General features: G+C 53.8%; 1 protein-coding gene across 3 annotated transcripts; it reads right to left on the reverse strand.

The window, feature by feature from the left end:
• Positions 1-711: 711 nt before the first annotated feature.
• ADAMTS10 (ADAM metallopeptidase with thrombospondin type 1 motif 10) lies at positions 712-19,410 on the reverse strand. 3 transcript variants are annotated; one of them, XM_036240174.1, is made up of 26 exons: positions 19,365-19,410; positions 17,240-17,318; positions 15,833-16,019; positions 15,233-15,579; positions 14,728-14,884; positions 13,273-13,490; positions 11,754-11,837; positions 11,515-11,660; positions 11,074-11,117; positions 10,820-10,925; positions 10,586-10,732; positions 10,247-10,388; positions 6,844-6,951; positions 6,319-6,464; positions 6,170-6,233; positions 5,206-5,308; positions 4,815-4,948; positions 4,606-4,729; positions 3,736-3,816; positions 3,499-3,662; positions 3,280-3,406; positions 3,060-3,189; positions 2,483-2,687; positions 2,033-2,209; positions 1,798-1,957; positions 712-1,152 (listed from the first exon to the last, which is right to left on the reverse strand). In XM_036240174.1, the coding sequence occupies exons 3-26, from the start codon at positions 15,918-15,920 to the stop codon at positions 1,043-1,045; spliced, it is 3,312 nt and encodes a 1,103-aa protein (XP_036096067.1). In that variant the 5' UTR covers positions 15,921-16,019; positions 17,240-17,318; positions 19,365-19,410; the 3' UTR covers positions 712-1,042. The 3 variants fall into 3 exon arrangements, with proteins under 3 accessions (XP_036096067.1, XP_036096066.1, XP_036096068.1); XM_036240173.1 differs by lacking the exons at positions 17,240-17,318; positions 19,365-19,410 and having other exon boundaries at positions 15,833-16,035; XM_036240175.1 differs by lacking the exons at positions 10,820-10,925; positions 11,074-11,117; positions 11,515-11,660; ... (5 more) ...; positions 17,240-17,318; positions 19,365-19,410 and having other exon boundaries at positions 4,815-4,937; positions 10,586-10,692.
• Between the last annotated feature and the right edge of the window lie 3,442 nt (positions 19,411-22,852).

Consider the following 22,852-nt stretch of genomic DNA (forward strand, 5'->3'; position numbering starts at 1 on the left):
GAGTGAATATGCAGGCAGGAGGATCCCCTGGCCCCTTGTTGGGGCGTAAGGGAAGGCTTCTGGGAGAGGCAACCTTGTGCTGAGACTGCAGGTAAATTGGAGTTACCCAGGTGAAGAGGGAAGGAGAGGGTACATTTGGCTGAGGAAACAGCTCAAGTAAAGTCAGGTGTGGCTGGAGCTTGCGGAGTGACCAGGAGTATGGTGGCCAGGATGGCAGGTGCCAGACCCTGAGACTTCGAGAGCCTCTGCGAGAAGCTATACATTTGTCTTAAGATCACTGGGCCCTAGTCTGTGTTGGTAAAAGCCCCATCCCAGGCTGCTGGGGCTGCTTCTAGTCTGGGGTAGGGACACACACACAAACCATGTGCGGAAATCTACACAAGACAGAACTTTATTGATGTAGTACTTCCTGGCAAGGGGTGTGTGGGCCCCAGGGCAGGGCCTGTAGTACCATAATGGGGGTGGTCTGGATGTTAGGGTCCCCCTGGAGCAGGCTGGGCAGGGGTTGGGGTGGATCTTTCCACCTCTAACCCACCCCTGTAGCTGGTGTTGTCAAGGGGAGGATTTCAGGGAGGTGGTGCTAACCCCCCCGCACCCTCCCAGATATAGACCCCCTCCAGCCCAGAGAGGAGGGATAGGGCAGTGCTGGGGGTCAGGGCACTGGCTGACCCCCTTCCCCACCCCCACTCTTCACAGTATGTATTCCGATCAAAGGTGGGGGAGTTTAGAAGGCTCCCTAGGGGTGGGCAAAAAAGGGTACTAAGTCAAAGTTGTTCCCTTCTCCGACCCACCCTGGGTCTCCCGTCTCACTGTGAACTGGGAGAGGAGCTGAGGAAGGGCCCTAGGGATGGCCAGCCCCTCTCCATCTCCCAGTCAGGGGCCCTGTAGGGGTTCCCAATAAATAACTTGCGGCTCCAGGCTCCATCTCACCCTTCACTCCCAGCTCCTGCCCCTTCGGGTTCCTTCAGGCTGGCCAGCTGCAGCCAGCCCCCTCCACCCCTAAGCTGGCGCTCAGCTGTGGCTCAGGGGCTGCTTGCCCCCCCTAGCGGCCATGGCAGGTTTTGCAGCACATCTGGCGGAAGTAGGCTCGGCTGCAAAACTGAAATTTGAGCACTAGGGGGCAGTAGGCGACCTTGTTCACATCCTTGCACTCTGCAGAGGGCGGGAAGGGGTTGGGAATCAGTCTCGGAGACCCTGGGTTTCACATGGATTATTTCATTCCACCCCTCTAATACGGCATCCTCTCAAGTGAATATATTTTTTACCCTCTGACAGATGAGAGAAGGAAGGCAAGAGGTGGAAGGTGAACTTGCATGTGGCTATGTCTGGAGACATTTTTGGTTGTCACACTGAGGGGAGGGGTCCTATTGGCATTAGGCGGGTAGAGGTCAGGGATGCTGCTAAATATCCTACAGTGCACAAGGCAGCCCCACGACAAAGAATCATGTGACCCAACACGTCAATAGTACCTGAGGTTAAGAAACTCTGATTTAAAGAAAGAATATTAGGCAAATAATGATATCAGTGGAGATGAGTAAGTTGAAGGTCATGGAGGTGGCCTGGGGGAGTGACCCAAGTTTGGGCCCCCCAAAGGATCAGATGCCTAAAACGCTTGGTACGGAGTGGTACTTAATAAATGTCTGTAGTGAGGGGATAGCGAGGCTGGCTTGGAGGAGACACCAAGGCATTTCAGTGGTTGGGGAAGGTCTCTGGCCAATGGTCAGGACCCCAACGCTCTCCTGTGGCTTCCTTTTGACAGGGCCCTTCTGGTGCCCCTTGGTCTCCCACTTCACATACCTTCGGGGCTGTCCCCGGGGGGCATGCTGTCGCACTTGGCCTCACACTGCTGTGTAGTGGGTGGCCTCAGGGTCTCAGCGCACTCGCTCGAAGGCTGGCCAGTGTGGCTGGAGCAGCGCACCGTGCGCTGTTGCTGTCCAAGGCCGCACTGCACGGAGCACTGTGGGGCATCTCAGATGAGGTACCACCCAGCCGCCCCTGGCCTGACCTCCATCCCCCAGGGATGCCCACTTACCTCGCCCCACTCGCCTGCCACCCAGCGGGCAGGGGGGCAGCGGCGCAAGTTGCAGCGCATGGTAGCTGGCGGCTTGGCTGCGGGTGGGCAGTGGGTGGGGGGCAGCGTGGCGCGGTGGTCTGCGCTCTTGCAAAGGACTACCCGGTGGCGGAGACCAGGCCCGCAGCTGGGGGTGCACTGCAGTTGGAGATGGCGTTTTACGCTCAGTGGGCCATCACCTCCCCTCCACTTCTCCACGCACACAGCACACAGGGAGTGGAGAGGATGTTGCTGGTCTCGTGGGTGGTGAGGAGGGGCCAGCTAACCTTGGACCAGTGGAGGGTGGTCCACTAGGGCTAGTGGGAGGGGATTGTGACTACAGAGGTGTACATTAGTGGGCACTCAGTTCCCAGGTTCTGCCCTGCGCCGCACAGAGAGTGGGTTGGGCGAAGGTGGGAAGGGGTGGCTGACCTCCGACCAGTCGAGGGCGGCCCACTCCGGTGGGCAGGCGGGGCCATGGCAGGCCTCCACGATGGGTGGGCGCGGCTGCGGGCAGGAGTTGTCATCCAACGTCTTTTCCTCGGCGGCTGACATGCGGCGCAGGCATATAACCGAGCGGCTGCGCAAGCCCGTGTCACAGCTGCGGCTGCAGCGCGACCAGTTCCCCACAACCCAGCTGTGGGGGAGAGGGGACATGGATGTCTGAGAGTATGCAGGCAGGGCACCCTGACCCTGGGGCACTAGCATATCCTCCTCCTCCCTAGCAACCAGCATTATTATGTAAACTGGCACCGGGATGACTGTTGCTCCTGTAAACAGCCCTAAGCTTAACACTTAGAACTGTCATTTCCCTGTATCCACAGTGGGGGCAGGGAGTACATCACCCCAAGGGAAAATGACTACCTACACTTGACTAGGGAGCACCGACTCTGATTCCAGGAGAGCCCTGACAGTCACCCCAATCCTGGGACTAAGTGCCCCTCTGATCTCAGCAACACTGTTACTGCAGTACTTATTACCCCGACCCTGCACCCTGATAGGTACTCACTCAGGGGGACAGGGCTCGGTGTTGCAAGCCCGTTGCCTCTTGGGAAGCTTGCTGTGGGCGCTGCAATGGTGGGGGGCCACAGCTGAGCTGTCCAGCTGATTTCGGCATTCCACAGCCTGCACTTGGCTGCCTGGTGGCAAGTGAGAGACCCATTCAGCCCTGCCCCATCCAGAAAGTCAGGTGACTAATGCTCACCCCTCTAGCTCCACCCCAGCCTCACCACCAGCACACTGGGCAGAGCATTTGGTCCAAGGTGCATAGTGCCAGGAGTAGGGGGGCAGTGTGTCACGGATGATGGGCGCATTGAATCGGTAGCGGAGGGCAGGCAGCTCTGTCCTGGCCAGCACCTGGGGTGAGGAAGGGGTATATCAAAAGAAAGTCAAATTTGGAATCCCCACAAGGGTGCTAATGTCCTCCTGCACCTTGCTCCCACCATTACCATGATGATGAGAGATGCATTAATAGGTCCCAGGGCTTCTAGGCTCTGCGTCTGATTCGGCCCTGGTCGCAGCTGAAAGATGGTTCCAGCCAGGGACAGGCGGTGGGGCTGAGGGGTCCCAGGCATACCCTCCAGCAGCAGGGACTCCTGGTCCCCCCTCAGGGCTGGGAGATAGCATAGGAGTCAGAAATCCAGCCAAGTTTATCCCCAATCCTCATACCCTCACCTCCATCTCACCCAGGTGACTGAGGGAGAGGTTCAGGTCCTGGATGAAAATGTGGATGGAGCCTTTGGGGATCCAGACGACTTCCTCATACCCTGGACAGTGAAGCCAGGTGTCACCCAGTTGGCCCATCCCCTATACCTGCCTGCCTCCTTCAGCCCCAAATGATAGCAACTAACCATTACTATACTAAGCGCTTACAGGGATATCACACTGCGTTCCCAGCTCCAGCCCTAGGAAGTAGATGTGTCATCATGGCCATTTTGTAGATGATAAAACTGAGGCTCAGAGAAGCAAAGCTACTTGCCCAGGTTTGAGAGCTAGGAAGTAGTTGGGCTGGGATTTGAACCAAACATTCCTGCCTCTCTGACCACCAAAATGGCCTGATCTGCCCTGTCCTCTGTCCTCTACCCCAATAAGCAGAAGGTCTAGGCCTAGGCAGAGAGGATGGGCACTGTGGAGGCCCTGACCCACATAGGGTGACATGGTCATTTTGGTAGTCAGGGAAGGGTTTGCAGTGGGCTTCACCACTTATGGGCACCTGGGAATCCTCTGTCCCTGTCTACCTGTGTCCCAAGTCTTGGTTTAACTGCCTGGACCTCCACAGTGTCTCCTGAACCACACTTGGGCAGGTGTCCATCTGGATGGCGGAGGAGAGAAATTTGGGTTCCCACCCCCTCAGACATTTTAACTGCCAAGATTTAGAATTCAGAGCCCACTGTCCCGACCCTGATCTGGGGCATTGCTGGGTCCTAAAACTTTTTTGGGTCTCAACACTACACTGGGTGTCTGGGTCTGAGAATTTGCTGATCTTGACTACTGTGGGGGGCCAGCTTTATCCCCAGCCCAGTGGGGAGTGTGAAAGAGAAGTGGGAATATCTTACCAGCCCCAGGCAAGGCTGGGCTGAAGACCCCCTCAATGGTTTCACAGGCACTGCCGTCACCCCCACACACTCGGCACTTGTCCTCCCGCAGGTCGGAGCCCAGGACCCGGTCGCAGCCCACGTGCTGGGGAGGGCAGTAGTGATGGGGGTGTCAGTGAGATGCCCATCCCTCCATCCCTTTCCACTCCCTCTCTGGGAGTCCCTTCCACCTTGCACTCGCCGCTGACACAAATGTCCACCGTGTCTGGGCGGCAGGGTGTCCCGTCCACAACGGCTGCTGCCCTCTCCGTGTAGAAGTTGAAACCTTCTGCTAGGCAGGTAAGTGAGCAGGCCTTCACGCCCCCTGGGGGGCATGGTCCCATTAGACCAAGGGCCAGGAAGCCCTGGGGCTCCCTGCTTGTTCTCTGGGGGAGGTGAGGTCAAGAGGGACAGACCCCAGATCATGAAGACTGGGCAGGCTGGGTAGAAGGAATGGGGGTTCCTAGCATCCAGCCTGGCACTCTGGATCCTTGGGTAAGGGGAAGGCTCAGGGCAGACCCCATGATGCTGTATCCACCTGCTGTCAGATGCTCCCACGGCTTCCTGAGCCCCCCGACTGACCTCCTCGGTACGTTTTCCACGTGTAGAATTTTCCGCGGAAGGGGACGCTGTCAAATTCGGAGCACTGCATTTCCCTAAAGTCCTGGGAGCCAGGGGGACAGTCCTAGGGGCATGAGATGGGAGAAGGAGGGAGGCCAGGTGTCCAGGGATGGAGTTAGGGCACAGGCTCAGGGTGGAGAACTAATGCTCAGAGCAGAGATGGATTGGAGGAGTGAGACTGGTGGCAGGGAGGCTAGGGAGGAGGCTGTGAAAGACTGGATGGTAGCCTGGGCTAGGTCCAGGTACATTTGAGATAGGACTAGGTGACTCATTAGATATCAGATGCAAACTGGGGATAGTGCAGGGTCTAGTTTCAGACCCTGGGGCCTTTCTTGAGAGAGCAGACCTAGAAAGGAGCAAGGCAAATTGGGGAAGGTGCCCAGTTCTTTGTGAGTGTGAGGGGCATGTGGACTCCTCAGAGATATGAGCCCACCCCTTACTCAATAGCTCTTTACCTTCTTAGCACCCCATGATGCAGTAAGCCTTGTGCATATTGGGTATGTACACATAGATGTGTTTACACCCAGGATGCAGCCATGGGGAACCCTAGCATTAAAAAAGGGGCAGCAGAGAAGCTAAGGAGACAAGAAAGTGTAGCCTAGGAGGAGCTGGGAGTGCAGGACTTTGGTGACGTGGCAATTTTAGACAGGAGGCATAGTCCCTGGTCAGAAGAGGGGGTAAGCAGAGACTGAAAAACGTGGCTACTGGGTTTGGTGACAGCTTTGGGGCAGGGCTTTTTGGGGAAATTGAGCTATGAAGGGAGGGTGGTGGTGGTGGGGTAACTGGGACCAGGGGAGAGGTGGGAGGCATGTGTAGAGGTGCAGGGAAAGGTGAAGGCCCTTGGCATGTAGTGGCTCCTTGGAAGTTGATTTATGGACTCCCCACCGCCCCCCCCCCCCCCCGGGACTGGGCTTGGGGGACTCACGTCAGTGTTGCAAGAGCGATGCCGCCTTCTCTCACCCAGGCAGTACTTGCCCCCAATGGTTGGCCTGCATGGGGGGCAGGGTAGAGATGGGGCAGGGGAAGTAGGGTAAGGCCCCCTCCATCTCCTTGCAGGGGGTCCTGAGGACTGACCTGGGACTGTCACAGTGACGGCTGGAGGAGGACACACCACTGCCACACGTCCGGCTGCAGTCACCCCATGGGGTCCACGGGCCCCAGGCCCCATCCACGCCCTCAGGTCGTGACCCAAAGGGGACACACACCCGCTTGTAGCACCACTGTGGGTGGGATGGGGAAGGGTGAGCCCAGCTCAGCAGACCCTCAGGGGCTTGGTGCTCATTCTGTATCCCTCCTCCCACCCAGCCGGAGATCTCAGTCCCCCGGGATGGGGCGGAAGTAGGACAGAAATGGGGTCCAAGGACTAGGGTACAGACAGGTGGTGTGGGGTGTGGCCAGGGAGCCAGGCAATGTTCAAGGAAGGGACGTGAAGCTAGTATTGAGACAGGGTGCAGGTAGGGTTTGAGACTGTGTTGGGGTGTGGACTCAGGTTAGGGGTGGGGCCTGCAGGAAGCAGGTGTGGCCAGAGCGGAGGTGGATCTAGAGGTGAGGCATAGGTGTGTAGCCCAAGGACAATGGCAGTCCTTGGTCTGCGCTCACCCCCTTGTCGATGGTATGTGTCTGGCACAGGGTGCCCTCCGCGGCCGGGATGCTGTTGGTGATGCACCGGTTGCTCTTGCTAAGACACCACAGCTCGCTGCAGACCTCCTGCGGGCCAAGATGCCCGCTCAAGCTCGCCTCCCTTCCTCCTCCCTCAGGTGGACCCAGGCAGCCTGCTCACTGCCCGCTGGGCAGTGGGGCCCCAACACTCCTCTCCTGGGTCTCAAGGAATCTTCTTGGTTACTGGGGCAGGGCATGGCCTGGGACCTCCCCTCTGCCTACATATGCACTGTACTTACTGAACACCTGTGTGCCATAAATTCCCTTAGGCATCATTATCCCAATTTTACTGTGGGAAAACCAAGGTTCAGACAGGTAAGGTCACTTGCTGAAGATGACACACTAAAGGTCACTAACTCAGACCTTTGACTGAAGGGTCTATGGTGTAACATAGATGTGTCAGTTCAGCCCCTGACACATCCTGAATTTCTAGAAGGAAATGTGGGCTTGCTGAGGAATGAAGAGGAAGGATTCTGGATTTGTTTTTGGGATGGGTGAAGCAGCCCACAGAAGAGGACTGGTTCTGAAACATCAGGCCTGGAAGATGGCTCAAGTCAGGGGTCCCATCTCTGACTTCTCTCCAGTGGGTGGTTCTCCTTGTTCCCTTCACTTAAACGGGGGAAGTTCCCAAAGGTTTTAATCTATGGAGGGTTGGGAGAGGATATGGCCAGGTTAGATCTGTGTGGGATGTTCTTCTGCTTCTACCTGTGAAAAAGCAGTCTACCTTTCTACTGTCTGAATCATGCTTGGGCTGGTCCAGGACCTACCAGCAAGTCCCAGGAAGTCACTCTGACCCTTTAGGTCCAGGTTAATGTCACTGAACAAGTCCCATTGGGTTCCTATGTGGCCAAATCTTAGACTCTCTAGCTTACATCCTGCTCCAGCCCCCAGGGCCTTCCTCCTGTTTAGTGGAGATCCTTCAGTCTCCCCACCCCCCCTTTAAATCCTCACCAGAGGACATTTTTGCATTTATCTTCAGATATAGCGGGAGGGAGAGAGGGAGGAAGAGAGAGACATATTGACTGGCTGCCACCCACACAACCCCAACCAGGGCCAGGGTCAAACTGCAACCAAGGTACGTGCCCTTAATGGGAACCGAACCCGGGTCTCTCTTATCCGCGGGCCGATGTTCTAACCACTGAGTCAAACCAGCCAGGGCTTCAGTCTCCTTTTTATAATCACATGTAATCTACTCTTTGGACGTAATCTTTCCAAGTTTTAAAGATTTGGGATTGGACCACTCAATGGCTGTAGGAAGGGACCTTTTCTGAGAGACACCTGTACACACATGGAAAGTATGGAGGGTTGTCCTGAGACCCATTCCTTCAAACATCCTCCAGAGTCACTGCTTTCTGTCCCTCCAGAGGATACTTCTTAGCTAAAAACTCAGCCTGGTCTTTTGGTTTCACTTGGCTTGTATCCTCCTAGCAATTTATAAAAATATCACGTGCTCCAATCCCACTTGTGATACCTCTTAAAGAGAATGCCCATTCCAGCCCTGCTCTCCCTCCTCCAAACAAGGATGCTCTGTGGAATATATGGATGCTTCAACCCTGTCATTCACTTGCAACACATTTGCCCTCTCTGTGCTACAGTTTCCCATCTACAGGATGGGTCTTGCCTACATAAAAGGTTGAGAGGCATGTGAGAGTAAATATGAAAGGGCTTGCACAAATGCCCTGTTATTGAGTAACAATGACCACAGCTAACTCTGGACTGGACACTAGGTAAGTCCAGCTCCTTAAATATATTAACCAATTTACATGTACTCAACAATTCCTCCTTTAGCAGGAGGGCCAGGAACATGTTCCTTGGAAAAATAAAAGGGAGAATTAATTCAACCCACAGTTAGCACTGGTCCATGCCTGATATTATGGCACTTTCTCCCCTTCCTCACCCCTTTATAAAATTTGGAGTCATAGAGAGACCTGGATTCAAATACCAACTCTGGGAAAGATACCCCTCCATGCCTCTTCATCTATAATGTGGGGATAAGATGGTCAAGAGCTTAAATAAGATGATACTATCACATGCTTAGCATATAGTGACTGCTCAGTAAATGCCAACCACTGTCATCATTGTTAGGGTACCTGGGCACAGCAGATGCTCAAAGTAGTTTCAGAATTCTTTTGGAATTCATTAGAGGGTGCTGTAGTTACCAGTCAAGTTAGGGTGTGGGGTTGAGAAAGGAATGTCAACTACATATAAGTTGATCTAGGGTTTATCTCCTTGTCTTGCACTGAAATGAAGTAAGGGCATTTTAACAGTTGCCTGCTCCCCGTTTTGAGTTAACATGGCCTTGCAAATTCTGATCTTTTGAGTCTGGAGGGTAGGAAATATTGGGACTGGGTCAGGCCACTAGGGCTGAGGCTGTGAGGAAGGGGGGAGATGTGGGAAATTGGGAGAGGTGGGCAGCGGAGGGGCAGACATGGTGGCCCTGGTGGATGAAGCAAGGAGCTAGCAGGTCTCCACCTCCCGGGGAAAGCTGGGAGCAGGATCCCTAGCTCACTTCTTTTTTTTTGGGAGGGGGGGGTCAATCCTCATTCCAGGATATTTTTTCCATTGAGTTTTAGAGTTTAGAGAGTGGAAGGGGGGGAGGGGGGAGAAAGAGTTGAGAGGGGGAGAGAAACATTGATGTGAGACACATTGGTTGCCTTGCACATGTGCTCCAAATGGGCCAAGGAATTGAACCTACAACCTAGGTACATGCCTTTGACTGGGAATCTAACCTGCGACCCTTCAGTGAGCAGGCTGATGCTCTAACCACCGAGAATGCCAGCCAGGACCCCTAGCTGCTCACTTTGTATGCACAGTTGGTGCTTTAGGAGCTGAGTCTAATCCTCAGGAAAGAGTTGGGGAGTGGTCACGAGACTCAGAGCTCATCCAGCCAAGGATAGGGGCCAGCAGATCTGTGTACCAGTTGGTAAGGGATGTAGGGAATGCAGTCAGGATGTCCCTGAAAGACTCTGTCCAGTTCTTTGCTAAGTGTGGAAAATTTCCACCATGTCTAAATGTTTGGATAAAAATGGCCCAGTTAGGGCTCTTGGAACCTGAGTCCTCCTGCAGCCTGATGTGCTGCACCAAAGGTGGCCTCCCAGTCTCTCCCCAGCCCAGTTTCCAAATCAGGGGTCCAGAGAGCCAGGAGATCTCATTCTTGTCCCCAATCTTGTCTGATTGTGACATTTGTATAAACCTAGGCCCCTCTGCACCCCCAGGACCCACGGGGCTCACTCTCCTTCCTGGCTCTCCCAATCCCACTGCCCAGGATGGGGGTATCCACGTAGTCACCCACCCCTTTAGCCCCCTCCCCTCCCAGGAAGGAAAGCAGGAAGGCTCTCTCTACCCCGTATTTACACTGACGCGATTTGACTCCATGCTGGAAGCGGCACTGCTCATCTGCATCATAGGCCTGGCCCGGCGCCACAGTTGGGTACACGAAGTCCTGTCTGGGGGGCCGGTTGTTCAGGCAGAGCCCCAGGCCTGAGCTGTGGCAAGAGGAAAGCAGCTGTCAAGCTGGGGGGTTGCAGGCCAAGAATTCAGGGGGTCTGGCTGGGTGGGGGTCCCGAGGAGCAGCCCCTGCAGGTGACACAACCCTTCTCAGAGGCAAGCCTGATATCCAGAGGGCCCCTGCCCTGCAACATGAATGGGAGCCTCTAGGCAGAAAAGGTGGGTCGATCCTCACTCCAGAAAGCTGGTAATGTAGTCCCGGCTGCAGGATGACCACACAAATGGGTTGGTCTTCATGGTAATGTGGGCAGCCATGAGCTTTGCTGGGTCCTGGCCCCGGGCCCCGCAGCTGTTCCCTACGCCATCGTGGTTCATGCCAAACCTGGGGAAAGGAGTCTTGGCTCTGCTCGGTGCTGATGAACCTGCCTGGACCCTCCTGTCCTCCCCTTCCTGTGTCCCCTCGCCTCACGTGTGTCCAATCTCATGGGCAATGGTGAATGCTGTGGCCAGGCCAATGTCCTCATTGATGCTGCAACTTCTCTCTCGCTCACACATCCCTCCCACAGGGGCCAGACCTGGGAAATGGGCACACGGAGTAGGGCTGGGGGCTCAGGGCCGTGTTGGCTGGCCCTATCCACCCTGCAAGGTCCCCACCCCCACCAAGGCCAAGGCCACCCAGCCCACTGCCTTTGTAGGTGCCTGAAACCTAGGGGGTGTGTGTACCTAGTGTGCCGCAGGGTTTGTTCTTGTAGATGCAGATGTCATAGCTGTGGAAGGAGAGGGGGGGCAATGAGGAAGCTGGGCTGCCTCGCTAACCCTGATGATGCCACCATGCTTGTTTCTGGGGGTTAAGTTCTGCTTGGGAGGTGCTACCTGCCTCTCACCTGAAGCCTCACGCTCTGCCTCCAGCTGGCCTTGGGGATAATGGGGTGCATGAGTGACTAAGAGAATGAGTGAAGGAGTGCATTAGCACTCAAATGGTCCAATTCCCGCCTTCCAAAATTCTTAGGTTCCCAGCTGCCCCTCCCATCTCTGGCTCCTCAAAGGGACAGCTGAATAGTCCTAATCCCTTCATCGAACAGGTGAACCCCTGCTTGAACCTGGATGGTCCCCAGGACTACCTGTTCCCCTGGACCACATCTTGGAGCCCTCCCCACCCCTCACCGCGTGATGAGCACCGCTGTGTCATGGTTGGCCACACCGTTCTCTGGAATGGCGTTGCCATGGCCGCTGCGGTTCACGATGGATTTCTGCCACTTACAGAAGCTGTCCAGTGACTTCCCGGCGTGGTGGGTGATCTCCAAAGTGGGCTGAGGATGGACAGAGTGATGTGCATGGGCGCCAGCCACACTGGAGAGGGCAGGCGGCACTGGTGTGCCGGGGAAGGGGTAGGGTCCCCGCACCTGGTCCTCTGTGAGCAGGATGAGCCGTGTTACCAGGATATTAACGATGTTTCCCAGACTCGAGTCTTGGAAAAGTTTGGCAACCTGACCTCCAAGAAACAAGAGAAACGGAGTCTTAAGAGGGGCCCAGAGCAGCAAACAGAAAAACAATGACAATGGCTCATTTTAATCAAATTCCTACCATATGCGTGGCCTCAGGCTAAGTCTGTGATATATCTTTGCATGAGTAGGTATTATTATCATTCCCATTTTTCAGATGAGCAAACTGACATACAGAAAGGTTAGAAAACACAGCTGGTAGGTGTCATAAGTGGGATTCAAGCCTGGTAAGCTTGCCGGCAAAGCATTGTTTGCTTACCAGTACATTTCTTTCTGACTCATCCTTGCTCAGCTAGACAGATTTTTTGTTCTTCATTCCTCCTCTGCCAACTCCCTGGCTACCTCAAGTGTCTGCCCAGTGGTAGCCTGAGGGATGTACCTCATTCCATAGTCACCTGAATTTATACCATAGTACCAATTTGAGCATCACTACAGAAGGTGGGAGTTGGGGGCAGGAAACTTTTAGAGAATTGGTCAGAAGGAAGAAGGACATGGCCCAGGGGTGAGTGGGCACAAATGATGCAGGCCACTCCATGAAATGATCTTGGAGCCCTAGGACATCACTTTTCCAAGGTGGAAACCCACAGTAACCTTGGCAGGTTTTAGGAAACTTTGAAAACCCAAGGGAGGGAGGCAGGGCTGGGGAAGAAAGTAGTAGAATCAGATGCAATGTCAACATATTGGGCCATCTGTCCGCTAAATTTTTTCTTTCCCTTTTTGCTTCAGTGAAACAAGACCACCAATCATCAAGCCCTTATTTGCTAAGTGCTCTATCTGGCTTCCCTCCCACCAACTTTCATGCTCTGCTGTAGATACTATTATAAGCTCATTTTACAGAGGAAACTGAGGCTCAGAGGAGTCCAGTTTTGAGATCTAATATGGGTATTGAGTATGTCTGAGTGTGAGTCAGTAGGGTCAGCTGTATGAATTCATAGGTAGGTGCACTATCAAGAACTCTGCATGAATACAGATGTGTGCCCGTGCGTGTACTAGTAACCTCAACAAGTACCTGCAAGCTGTATGCTGATTTTTATATAGCAAACAATTACGCAACTTTTACTGTGTACCAAGTGCTGTTCTAAATGCTTTATCAATTCACTGTATCCACCTTTGTCTTATGAAGTGAGTGCTATTATTATTCTCATTTTACATATGACTAAACCAAGGCAGAGGTGAAGTCATTTGTCCAAGGGCATACAACTAAAAGTGGCAGAGCTGAGATTTCAGCCCAGGCTGGCTGGTGTCAGAGTCTATACTCCTAAGCACTGTGATATGCAGTCCTCCTTTCTCACCCTGTCCCCCCCTCCATTGTTTCTCTAGCCTCAAATTGGGGGTGGGATGGTGACACCCCTTTTCCTGACCTCTGGAGGTTGGCTCTAGGTTCTCAGGGCTTCATTCCCAGGGAGGGGGAGGCACTTACAATATTCATAATGGCCAGCACGTACTGTTCCACATCTCGCCGTCCGTGGTAGGCCACCATCATCTTGTCAGCCACTACCAGGGTCTCCACATAGCGCTCTTGGCTGACAGAGCGCTTCAGACCCAGTTGGCTGCGTTCTGTTTCATTGCCCAGGGGCCTGGCAGGCGGTGGTTTCAGGGTGTGTAGCCACCATGGCCGCCCCTTCCATGGTTTCTCATCTGGATGGAGAATTTCTGGTCATTATGCTGCTTGCTCTTTTGGTCCAATTCCCTGTCTGCTGGTCCACCTGCCCAACAGCTGTCAAATATCTTGTTCTTTTGCTCCTGGGTATTTGAGTTGTACAATGTCTGGTTCTAGAAATGCTCCATTAACTACGATATGGCTGCCCTAATGCCAAACTGGTTGGTCGAACAGCTGTCCAGTATACCACTACAACCAGTATGACTGTACAACTTCCTGACAAACCCACTACCTGCATGTCTGTGTAGCAGCTGGACTCAGTGCTGGAACTGTGTGATTTAGTATCTTCACAGCCTTCCAAATATCAAAGTTTCTAATCAACATACTGCACACTGTATGGCTATAGAACAAACCAACTGCCTTTGATGGCCTTATTGTCCAACTGTACTCTAATCTGACTATCCACTAACCACCTACTGGACTGAGACACCATTCAGCTTTCTGTTTGTCTGTCTGCCATAGTATCTTACTCCCAGCCTCTCCAATTACACATCTTATTGGATGTTCCAGGGCTCTGCATTTCCACCAGACAGCCAGTTTTCTAGCTGTATGGTTGTCCTGGTAAATATTTTGTTATTGTTTAGCTTTCTTACTCTCCCACTTCCTAAATGTCTAATTGTACAGCTATCCTCCTGCAGGTCTGGTTGTGAACCTTACCTTCTGAATGGTGGCTGAGCCCTTCTTTTGCCTTTTTTTTTTTTTAAATATGTCTCTGATTTTTTAGAGAGGAAGGGGGAGATAGAAACATACATCAGCTGCCTCCTGCACACCTCCTACTGGGGAACAATCCCGCAACCCAGGCATGTGCCTCGACTGGGAATTGAACCGGGACTTCTTAGTCCATGGGAAGATGCTCAATCCACTGAGACACACCAGCTGGGCTCTTTTTCCTGTTTTAATTGTGCAACTGCTTGGGTATCTGCTACAATCATGCTGTTGCTCAACTGTCTGATCAGACAGTAATCCTGGAGACAGATGGTTTTATATCCAAGTACCTGTATGGCTGTCTAGCTGCCTCTCTCACTGCTAGATCATTGGATTATGGCAGTAATGGATGGGCTGTTCCCCTGCCCCACTGCCCTGCTGTCTGATTCCTCCTCCCCTCATGCAGCTGCCTGCTGACCTTCTGGATAAGAAACATTGCTGCCTACCCCTCTGCCTCAAGCTAAAAATGTTGTGCAGCCCCTTTGCCCATCCCCAGAGAGATAGATGTACCTCTCACTCCACAGGCTGTGTCCAGATGGGGGTGACGCAGGGAGGAACGCTTGTACACCACATGGGGGCCACTTTCCTCTGGGCCCCGGCCCCTCTTGGGTCCACTTTGCAGGGGCTCAATCAAGTATTCTTCCTCATCTGCCACAATCAAGCCATGCTGGGAGTTGGGGTAGTGGGACAGAGGGCTTGGGTCAGGTCCCAGTCCCCAGGACCTCTGGGACCCTATCTCTTTATTTCTTCTACCTTCCTGGGTTTAGGTTGCTATTCTTTTTATAATCTCTTGAGAATGATGTTTAGCTAGTTACATTTCAGCCCGACCTAAGGCTATTCATTTTCCTTTAAGTACTGCTTTAACTGCATCATAAATTAGCTAATCCTTTGAGTAGCTCAAAATGCTTTAAATATTTCCACTATGATTACCTCTCTGATTTATATTTAGAAGTGTTTTTCTGAACTCCCAAACTCATGGGCATTTCCTCCCTGCCTCCCAGAATCCTCTGCTCACCAGGCCCCCACAGGTGCTGATGGCCACATGAGAGCTGCCAGCCTGGCCCTGCAGGTGGCCGGCATAGAGGCAGTGGGGCCGGGCAGCCCTCTGCCAAGCCAGGCCCTCCCGTGTCCAGTACTCCACAGAGACGTGCCCTGCCAGAAGGCGTGAGCTGCGGGTCAGGTTCAACAGGAAGTGGGTGCTGGGTGCGGCCACCTTGTAGAAGAGGCGGGACTCTGCTGCAGGCCCTGTACCACGACGCTGCCTCCGGGGGGCAGGGGGAGAGAAGGCCAGCAGTGCCCCATTGTCATCCACTCGGGTGGGGAAGGCAATCTCATAGTTCTCCAGACTGGACAAGAATTCATCTGTAGGTGAGGATCAGAGGCCTGGGGTGGGCCCTGGGAAGGACCTGGGCCCTGGGAAGGACCCATGTCCTGGCTGCTTGGCTTCAGGGCAGATGATGCTAGCCTTACTGGCTCCTGAATCTAGGTTACCAGCTGCAAGACTCTGGACTTACTGACCACCCCCACCCCTTCCCCAACAACTGCAGTCCCAGTCTCACTGATCCCTCTTTAGCTCCTTGTTCCCTCCCCACCAACACCCCTGGACCACCCCTACCTTGAGACTGGAAGGCGTGCGTGACTTCGAATGTGAGGCCCAGCCCCAGGGCGAGGGCCCAGCGGAGGATCTGGCAGGCGGGAGCCATAGAGGCCACGTGTCCACATGTCTCTCCCCAGCCCTGGCTGCCGGCAGCCCCCACAGCGCTGCCTTCCCTGTTCACAGCCTGCGCAGCATCACTGGGCTCCTGGGAGGGAGGAGCTGTGTCAGGGGGGACCTGATCCTGCTGCTCAGCACAGACGCTGCCAATGCCCTTTACCAGGCTGACAGGGGGACCTGCAGCTTTTTACTCCTAGCCTGGAGGATGCCCAAGGCATTTCTCCTGGTTGAAAGATTCCAAATGCATTTCCTATCTAGTAGGACAGTCCCCTACTCGTCCTATACTCTTAGGACACGCAGGGACCTTGGCTCTATAAGCATCTACTATGTGCCTGCTACAGGTCTGAGCAATTTCACACCATTTCATTTCTGCAATAACCCTGGGATGACTCATTCACTGGGTAATAACTGCCCTCCCTTTTTGGGTTCAGTCTTCTGAGAGTGACAGATGACAGATAAGTAAATAAAGAGATGAACAAACAAGAGTTCAGATGTGACATGTTCTCTAGAAGAAATAACGGGGAGACTGAAAAGCAGAGGTGCAAATGATGAGAAGACACCAATCATATGAAAGGACAGGAGATAGTGCACCAGACAGAGAATAGCAGGATCAAAAGCCTGGAGGCAGGGAGAAGGTTGCTATGGATCCTGGATGACAAGGCTCATATATAGGGGGCAGGAGGCCAGCAAGAGGAGGCTGCCAAAGGATACACTTGAAGGCAGTTCAGTGTAAAGTTTCAGCCCAGATTAAACCTGAGGCCAATGCTTGGCTCCTCCCTCCCCACCCCACCATTTTGGAGGCTCTGCCTTTGGATGCTCTGCTGTGGGTAACTATTATTTACCACACCAACAGAGCTGGAATCCCCTACATCATGGTTTCAGTCCCTGTGACCTCTCTTCTACCCTGCATTTCCAGCTAGGCCTAGTCCTGCTTCCTCTCCAGATTCTTCCTGGAAGCTCCAGGATTACTCTGGTATCTGCCCCAGGCCAGCCTGACACAGACACCACTTTGGGCCACCACTCTGTGCCAAACCCTCCTGTCCCTCCTTGTCTCCACCCTCCTCCCCCTTAATCACACACTGTCTTGTTTTCTTTGCAGCCTGGCCAAGTCTGGGAGCTGATCCCCAAACAGAACAGTTTAGCTCCAGAGGGATAGAGCCAAGTTTTCTGTAAGATACTGACTTAGAAGCCAACATTTCCCGCTTCTGCTTGGACTCCTCCAGTGATGGGGAGCTCACTCTGGCACTCTGTAACCCAGCTGTTCCCTTCAGCTGGGCTGATGTTTACCCCTCGTTTTTTTGTTTTTACCTCTGGGGACTTCAGTTAGTGCCACGCTGTTGGATCCCCGTGTGTGAGCCTCTCTGGGCCTCTGTTTCTTCTTCACAGCCTGGATAGGGAGAAGGCAGTGAAGAGGAGCTAGGCTGGGTGTGGAGTTCAGGGGTCATGAGAAAACTCAGTCCTTCTCTCTGGCCCTGGTGAACCTCCTCTTGGATTTCATCCTTCCTTTTTCCTAGCACACCACCCCTCAAAGCTCCCTCCTCTCCACTTTTTGCCCCCTCCTCCCCGCTCCGTACCCATTTCCTATTTCCCCCTCTCCCCTATTTCATCCTTAGAGGCCTGGATAGCTCTGGGATCAAAGCCCTTCCAGGTGGGCTCCCCTAGGCCCCCTCCTGCCTTAAAGGTCCTTCCCCCAAGCCAAGGTGGCAGCATTCTTATTGCAAGTGAGGCTGGAACCCCTCCCCCACTCCTGTCCCTCTCTTCCTTCCCCCAGTGGTGCAGAATCTTCCTAAGTGGTCTGTGGCTGCCCTGTCTTTTTGCTTCTCTTGCTCCTGCTTCAAATTCTCATCCCTGTGCTGAGGCTGGGCCCCTCCTTCCAACAACTTCACACCCTCTTTGTGCTTCCAGTTTAGGTGGAATGTGGAGGGCAGCGCTGAAGGACCCAGCATAAGTGGCTGGAGGTAGGAGTAGGGATGGGAGGATAGGAGACTCCGTAGCAGTCTCTCTCCGGCCTGCGAGGGGGAGGGCATACAGGTGTTAGTTGGGCAAGGCAGGGGAGATAACCTGGGGCAGTGGCCCAACCCCTATGGTGGCTGGGAAGTGAGACCTGCCCCAGGCATTGGTGGGGCCACTAGAGGGTCCATGGGTCTGAAGAGGGAAAATGAGGCTGTACCAGGATAGGGGATTCCAGGGCCCCAGCAGGTCTGGGACAACAGATGTCAGCAGGGGATTTACTGTGGTGTGTGTGTGTGTGTGTGTGGCTGCAAGAGCATGACTATGTATGGGTGTGTGTGCCCATGTGACTCTGTGTGAGGCTGTGTGTGCCTGTGTGTGGCTGTATGTGTGTGTGTGTACCTAGGCCAGGCCAAATCCCCAGTCCCTCCTCCCAGAAGGCATGAGGGAGGCAGCCAGCCTGGGGGAGGGTACCAGCAGCTGGAGGAGGAAATGCCGGAGGAAAAGGCCCAGAAACAGGCTCCATCCCCTCCCCAGGATCCTGGAGGGATCCGTGGCTCCCCACCCAGACCTCCTGGGCCAGCTAGGAGGACAGGGCTTCTGGGCCTCCCTGTGGAGGCTAAGACCTCAGCTGCACAGGCAGAGGCCTTGCCAATCCAGGCTGCCAGCTGCCTCTAATGCTGCACATCTGGCTGGGCAGACCCTGTGAGGCCAGCAGACAAAGGCTGGCCATCCACCCCACCCTACCCACAGCCCACTGGGTCCCCCCGAAGCAGCCACTAATTAAAGGCCTGGAGCTGGATGGGCTGGAGACACCCTGAGACAGAAGGCTGTGGCCTGCTGACCAACTCCAGGGAAGTGGGCAGTGCCACTCTCACACACACAAATGCACACTATCAGCGACACACAAATGCACAGTGGCAGTGAAACATACACTTGTGGGCAACCCTACCTGCACAGCTGGGGACCAACAAATGGACACCATAGACCCATGAAGACGCCCCCCCTACTCAGTACACACTTACACACCCAGAGACACAACTACACACTCCCCAGCCCTATGTGCACACACACATACATAGACAACCTAGAGAGAGACACACACACATACCCGGGCTTACACATACAGACAGACATGTATGCAATCATTCACACAACCAGACTAGGGACAAAGTAACCAAATCCCACAACCTTGACACACATCACATGCACTTACACACAGGTATTTACATACTGTTATACTCAGATGCACGTGGAGACAAACATGTTTGGAGACATACACTCATCTAGACACTGACACACATAGTACACACTTTATGCACACATGCTGACTCACACTTAGGCAGACAAACAACACCCCCACATAATCAAACACACATTTTCATGCAGACTTACACATGCAGAAACACTCTCCTTTACAAATACGTGGATGTACACACACACACACACACACACACCCCACACACCCACAACCGGCACTCACTTGAACTCAAGTGTCGCACACGCTTAGGGACATCGCACACCAACACAACCCCACAGCGGGACGATGGCCATGGCGGTTCTCATCCGACGCAGACACACAAAGTCCCCTGAAGCCATGTACCCCCGCCCACCCCAGGAGCCCCTGCGCCTTTACCAGCGGCCGCCCGCCCGCCCGCCGGGGCCTCAGTCGCGTCTCCGCAGTAGTCTCGCCGGCCCGGCGCAGGGAGGAGGGAGGGAAGGAGCAAGCGCGGTGGCGTGGCCGGGGGAGGGGGCGCGGGAACGGCACTTCCTGAGCCGCCGGCCAGAGTTATAAAAAATCCCTGAACCGCGCGCCGCCAGAACCCCGCCCGCCGCCGCCGCCGCTGCCGCCCGACCTGGGCCGCAGGCTGGACCCGAGCCAGGGACCCAGGATCTCCGGCCCCCCGCCTGGCCTGGCGCCCCTTGGTGGGGATGGGGAGGGTGAGGATGGGGGAGGGAAAGGAAGGGCGGGGAGGGATGGAAAAGGCGGGCGTGATGGGCCGGGGTGGGAGGGGGAAGGAGGTGGGAGGGTTGGGAGGGGAGAAAGACTGACTAGAGGCGGAATGGGAAGGGAGGAAGAATTGGTTGGGGGTAAGGGGACCAGGAGGAAAAGGGGAGCCGGGTGGTTGGAGGAGGGGGAAGAGTGAATGGAAAGGGGGGAGGAGGTGGGGGCTTGGAGGAGGAGGCAAACCAGGTCAGGAGTCAGGGGAAGGAATAGGGAGCGAAAGAAATGGGATAAGGGGTGGGGGAGGGGAGAGTCCGCTGCCTGGCCAACATCAACAGCATCGACAACAGCTGTTATTTATTGAGGGCTAGTCCTCCCTCAAACAAGCACTTTATTGGGCACCTCTCATGTGCCAGGCACTGTGCCCGGGACGGCTGAATTCATCTCAATTTTCCCTGTCGTTCCTGAGCTCCCCTCTGGCGTTGGACCTGCTCTGGGCCTGGCTAGTCCCATTTTGCAGAAGAGGAAACTGAGGACAGAGAGGGGGGAGAGTGAAACCTGGGGGCGGGGACGGCGTTGGGTGAAAGCTGAGGGGGAGGACCGGGATTGTGGGGGAAACCCTGGGTCAGTGCTACAAAGATATGGACAGAGCTAATGCGTGAATGGGGGGTGAGATTGGAACCCCACATCACCAGGTGTCCCACAGGCTTCCAGGTGCCTGGCCAGGGGCTGGTTCTGTAGGAGGGGGAAAGGGGTGACTTCCAGACTTTACAATTTCAGGCATTTTCCAGGCCTGGCTCCCAGGGAGTTAGGCAGAGCCTGGCCTTGCCCCTGGACTTCTCTGAGTCTTCATTGCTTCATCCATGGTGGTGGTGGGGTACAATCAACAACAGACATTTGTTTTGTTTGTCTTGAACTTGAAATGACAGGTCAGGGCTCAAGCATACAGTAGGTGCAATTTACAAATACCAGTCTCCTGGACCTCCTGGTAGTTTGTAGCTCCACCTCCACTCTATCCTCATCCCAGGCCAGAAGGGAGTGGCAGGGTGCTCTACCCACTGCTCCAGGGCCTCTTGAACCCCCAAGAGGAACAGGCTCAATAAGCCAGCCCTGGCCTCCGCCAGAGGGCCCTTCATTACCCACGGGCCTACTGGGAGCCTGCCCTGAGCTGTCTTCCATGGACTTCTCTCCATCCAAGAGGTGGCTGCCTTTGCTTTCCGTTTGCCCTAATGCTAGAAGCTCCCACCTTCAGCCCAGTGGTTGCTCTGGCTACTAGTCCTTAGTCTGGTGGTGGAGGGCCACAGCAGCCCTGGGAATTTCAGGGAGTTTTGAGCTGGGAGTTCTAGTTTCTTCCACTTACTAGTTGTAAACCTCTTCTAACCGGCCCTCCCCACCATACCACAGCTGCAGAGATCCCTTGGGCTCTCCCTCTCCGGTCTGGATGTGGTCTGGGTGGGGCATGAGACTTGGCCCTAAGCCACTTCTACCTTCCATGTCTTGGGCTCACCACTGATTGAGGGGTGGGCATGTTAAGACTTTTGCAGGGAATCCTGGGAAACAGACTTGAATCTTGAGAAGCTGAGTCCTCATCTTAGACAACCTCTTTTTTTTAAAAAAAAAATCCTCACCAGAGGATATTTTTCGATTGATTCTTAGAGTGGGAAGGGAAAGAGAGGAGAGAGAGAGAGAGAGAGAGAGAGAGAGAGAGAGAGAAACATTGATGTGAGAGAGACACATCAATTGGTTGCTTCTTGCTCGAGCCCAACCAGGGCTGGGGATCAAACTTGGGAATCAAACACGTACGTGACCCTTTGGTCCTCAGGCTGACGCTCTAACCACTGAGACAAACTGGCCAGGGCTTAGACAACCTCTTGTAAAGATGAAGCCACCAGGTAGAAGAGGCTAATGGTCCCACGGTCATCATTTCAGTCCTGAGCAAACTGTTCCTGAAGCCCATAGCTGGGCTTTCATCCATGCAATCTTTATTGAACACTTTGGTGTCACGTGCTGGTTTAGGTCCTGGGGATACAGCCAAGAAAAATAACATACTTCACTCCCACCCCACCCCCCATGAAAAGGTTGAGGCTGTGCCTCAGGGCCTTTGTACTTGTTCCCACTGTCCAGAATGCTCTTCCCTCTGATATCCCCAAGGCTAACTCCATCTCCTTCTTCAAGTCTATACTAAAATATCAGCCTCTCAATGAGTCCTTCTCACTCACACCACACTTCTAGATTATGCACCACAGGCCTTCTCTTTCACTCCCTGGTTTAATTTAATCTTAGCATGAATCACCATCTGACATACTTTATGGAATATTTATGTTTGTAGGTTCTCCCTCACTGTAATGTCAGTTCTCAGGGAAGAGGTCTTCACCTGTGGTTCACAATGGTATCCTTAGTGCTTGAGACAGGATCTGGCACACAGTTGGTGTTCAGTATTGAATAAATAGAGAACCCAGAAAGGCTCCCTGTGTGGCCTTGACACTGGGGTTTGAATGTCAAGAAGGAGACAGTGGGGAGTAAGGGCACAGAAAATTCAAAGGCTACTGTGGCCAGTAGGTTCTCTTGACTTAAACCCATTTGGACTGACTTAAAACACATTTTTTTTTTTGTAGCTTCATCTTTACAAGAGGTTGTCTAAGCCCTGGCCAGTTTGTCTCAGTGGTTAGAGCGTCAGCCTGAGGACCAAAGGGTCACGTACGTGTTTGATTCCCAACCTTTTGATCCAGAGTGATGTCAAGAGTTGTACCTGGAGGGATGTAGTACTTTAGTGCTGCTACAGGAAGGCGCAATGGAATCCCATTGTTGCCCTTGGGCTGTAGAAACTGGAAAAATAAGAGAGAATATAACCATGATGATTATGATGGAGCACTTGCATTGAGTCCTGTTTTAAATTTACATAAGCTCTGTGAAGTAGGCACCATACCCATTTTTCTAATGAGAAAACTGAGGCACAGGCTGAGTCACTTGCTCAAGGTTGCTCAGTTAAGAGTGGCAGAATCAGAAAAGAACAATCTAGATTAAAG

This window comes from Molossus molossus, unplaced genomic scaffold, assembly GCF_014108415.1.
Source record: "Molossus molossus isolate mMolMol1 unplaced genomic scaffold, mMolMol1.p scaffold_m16_p_4, whole genome shotgun sequence".
Lineage (NCBI taxonomy): Eukaryota > Metazoa > Chordata > Mammalia > Chiroptera > Molossidae > Molossus > Molossus molossus.

What these genes read in the sequence shown, in the direction of transcription:
- ADAMTS10 (XM_036240174.1), bottom strand. Translation starts at nt 15,920, where the DNA reads ATGGCTCCCGCCTGCCAGATCCTCCGCTGGGCCCTCGCCCTGGGGCTG. An exon ending in GTGGAAAACGTACCGAGGAG is followed by an intron (nt 4,949 to 5,205) that starts GTCAGTCGGGGG and finishes CATGCCCCCCAG; the next exon opens with GGGGCGTGAAGGCCTGCTCA. An exon ending in GTGTCAGCGGCGAGTGCAAG is followed by an intron (nt 4,730 to 4,814) that starts GTGGAAGGGACT and finishes TGCCCTCCCCAG; the next exon opens with CACGTGGGCTGCGACCGGGT.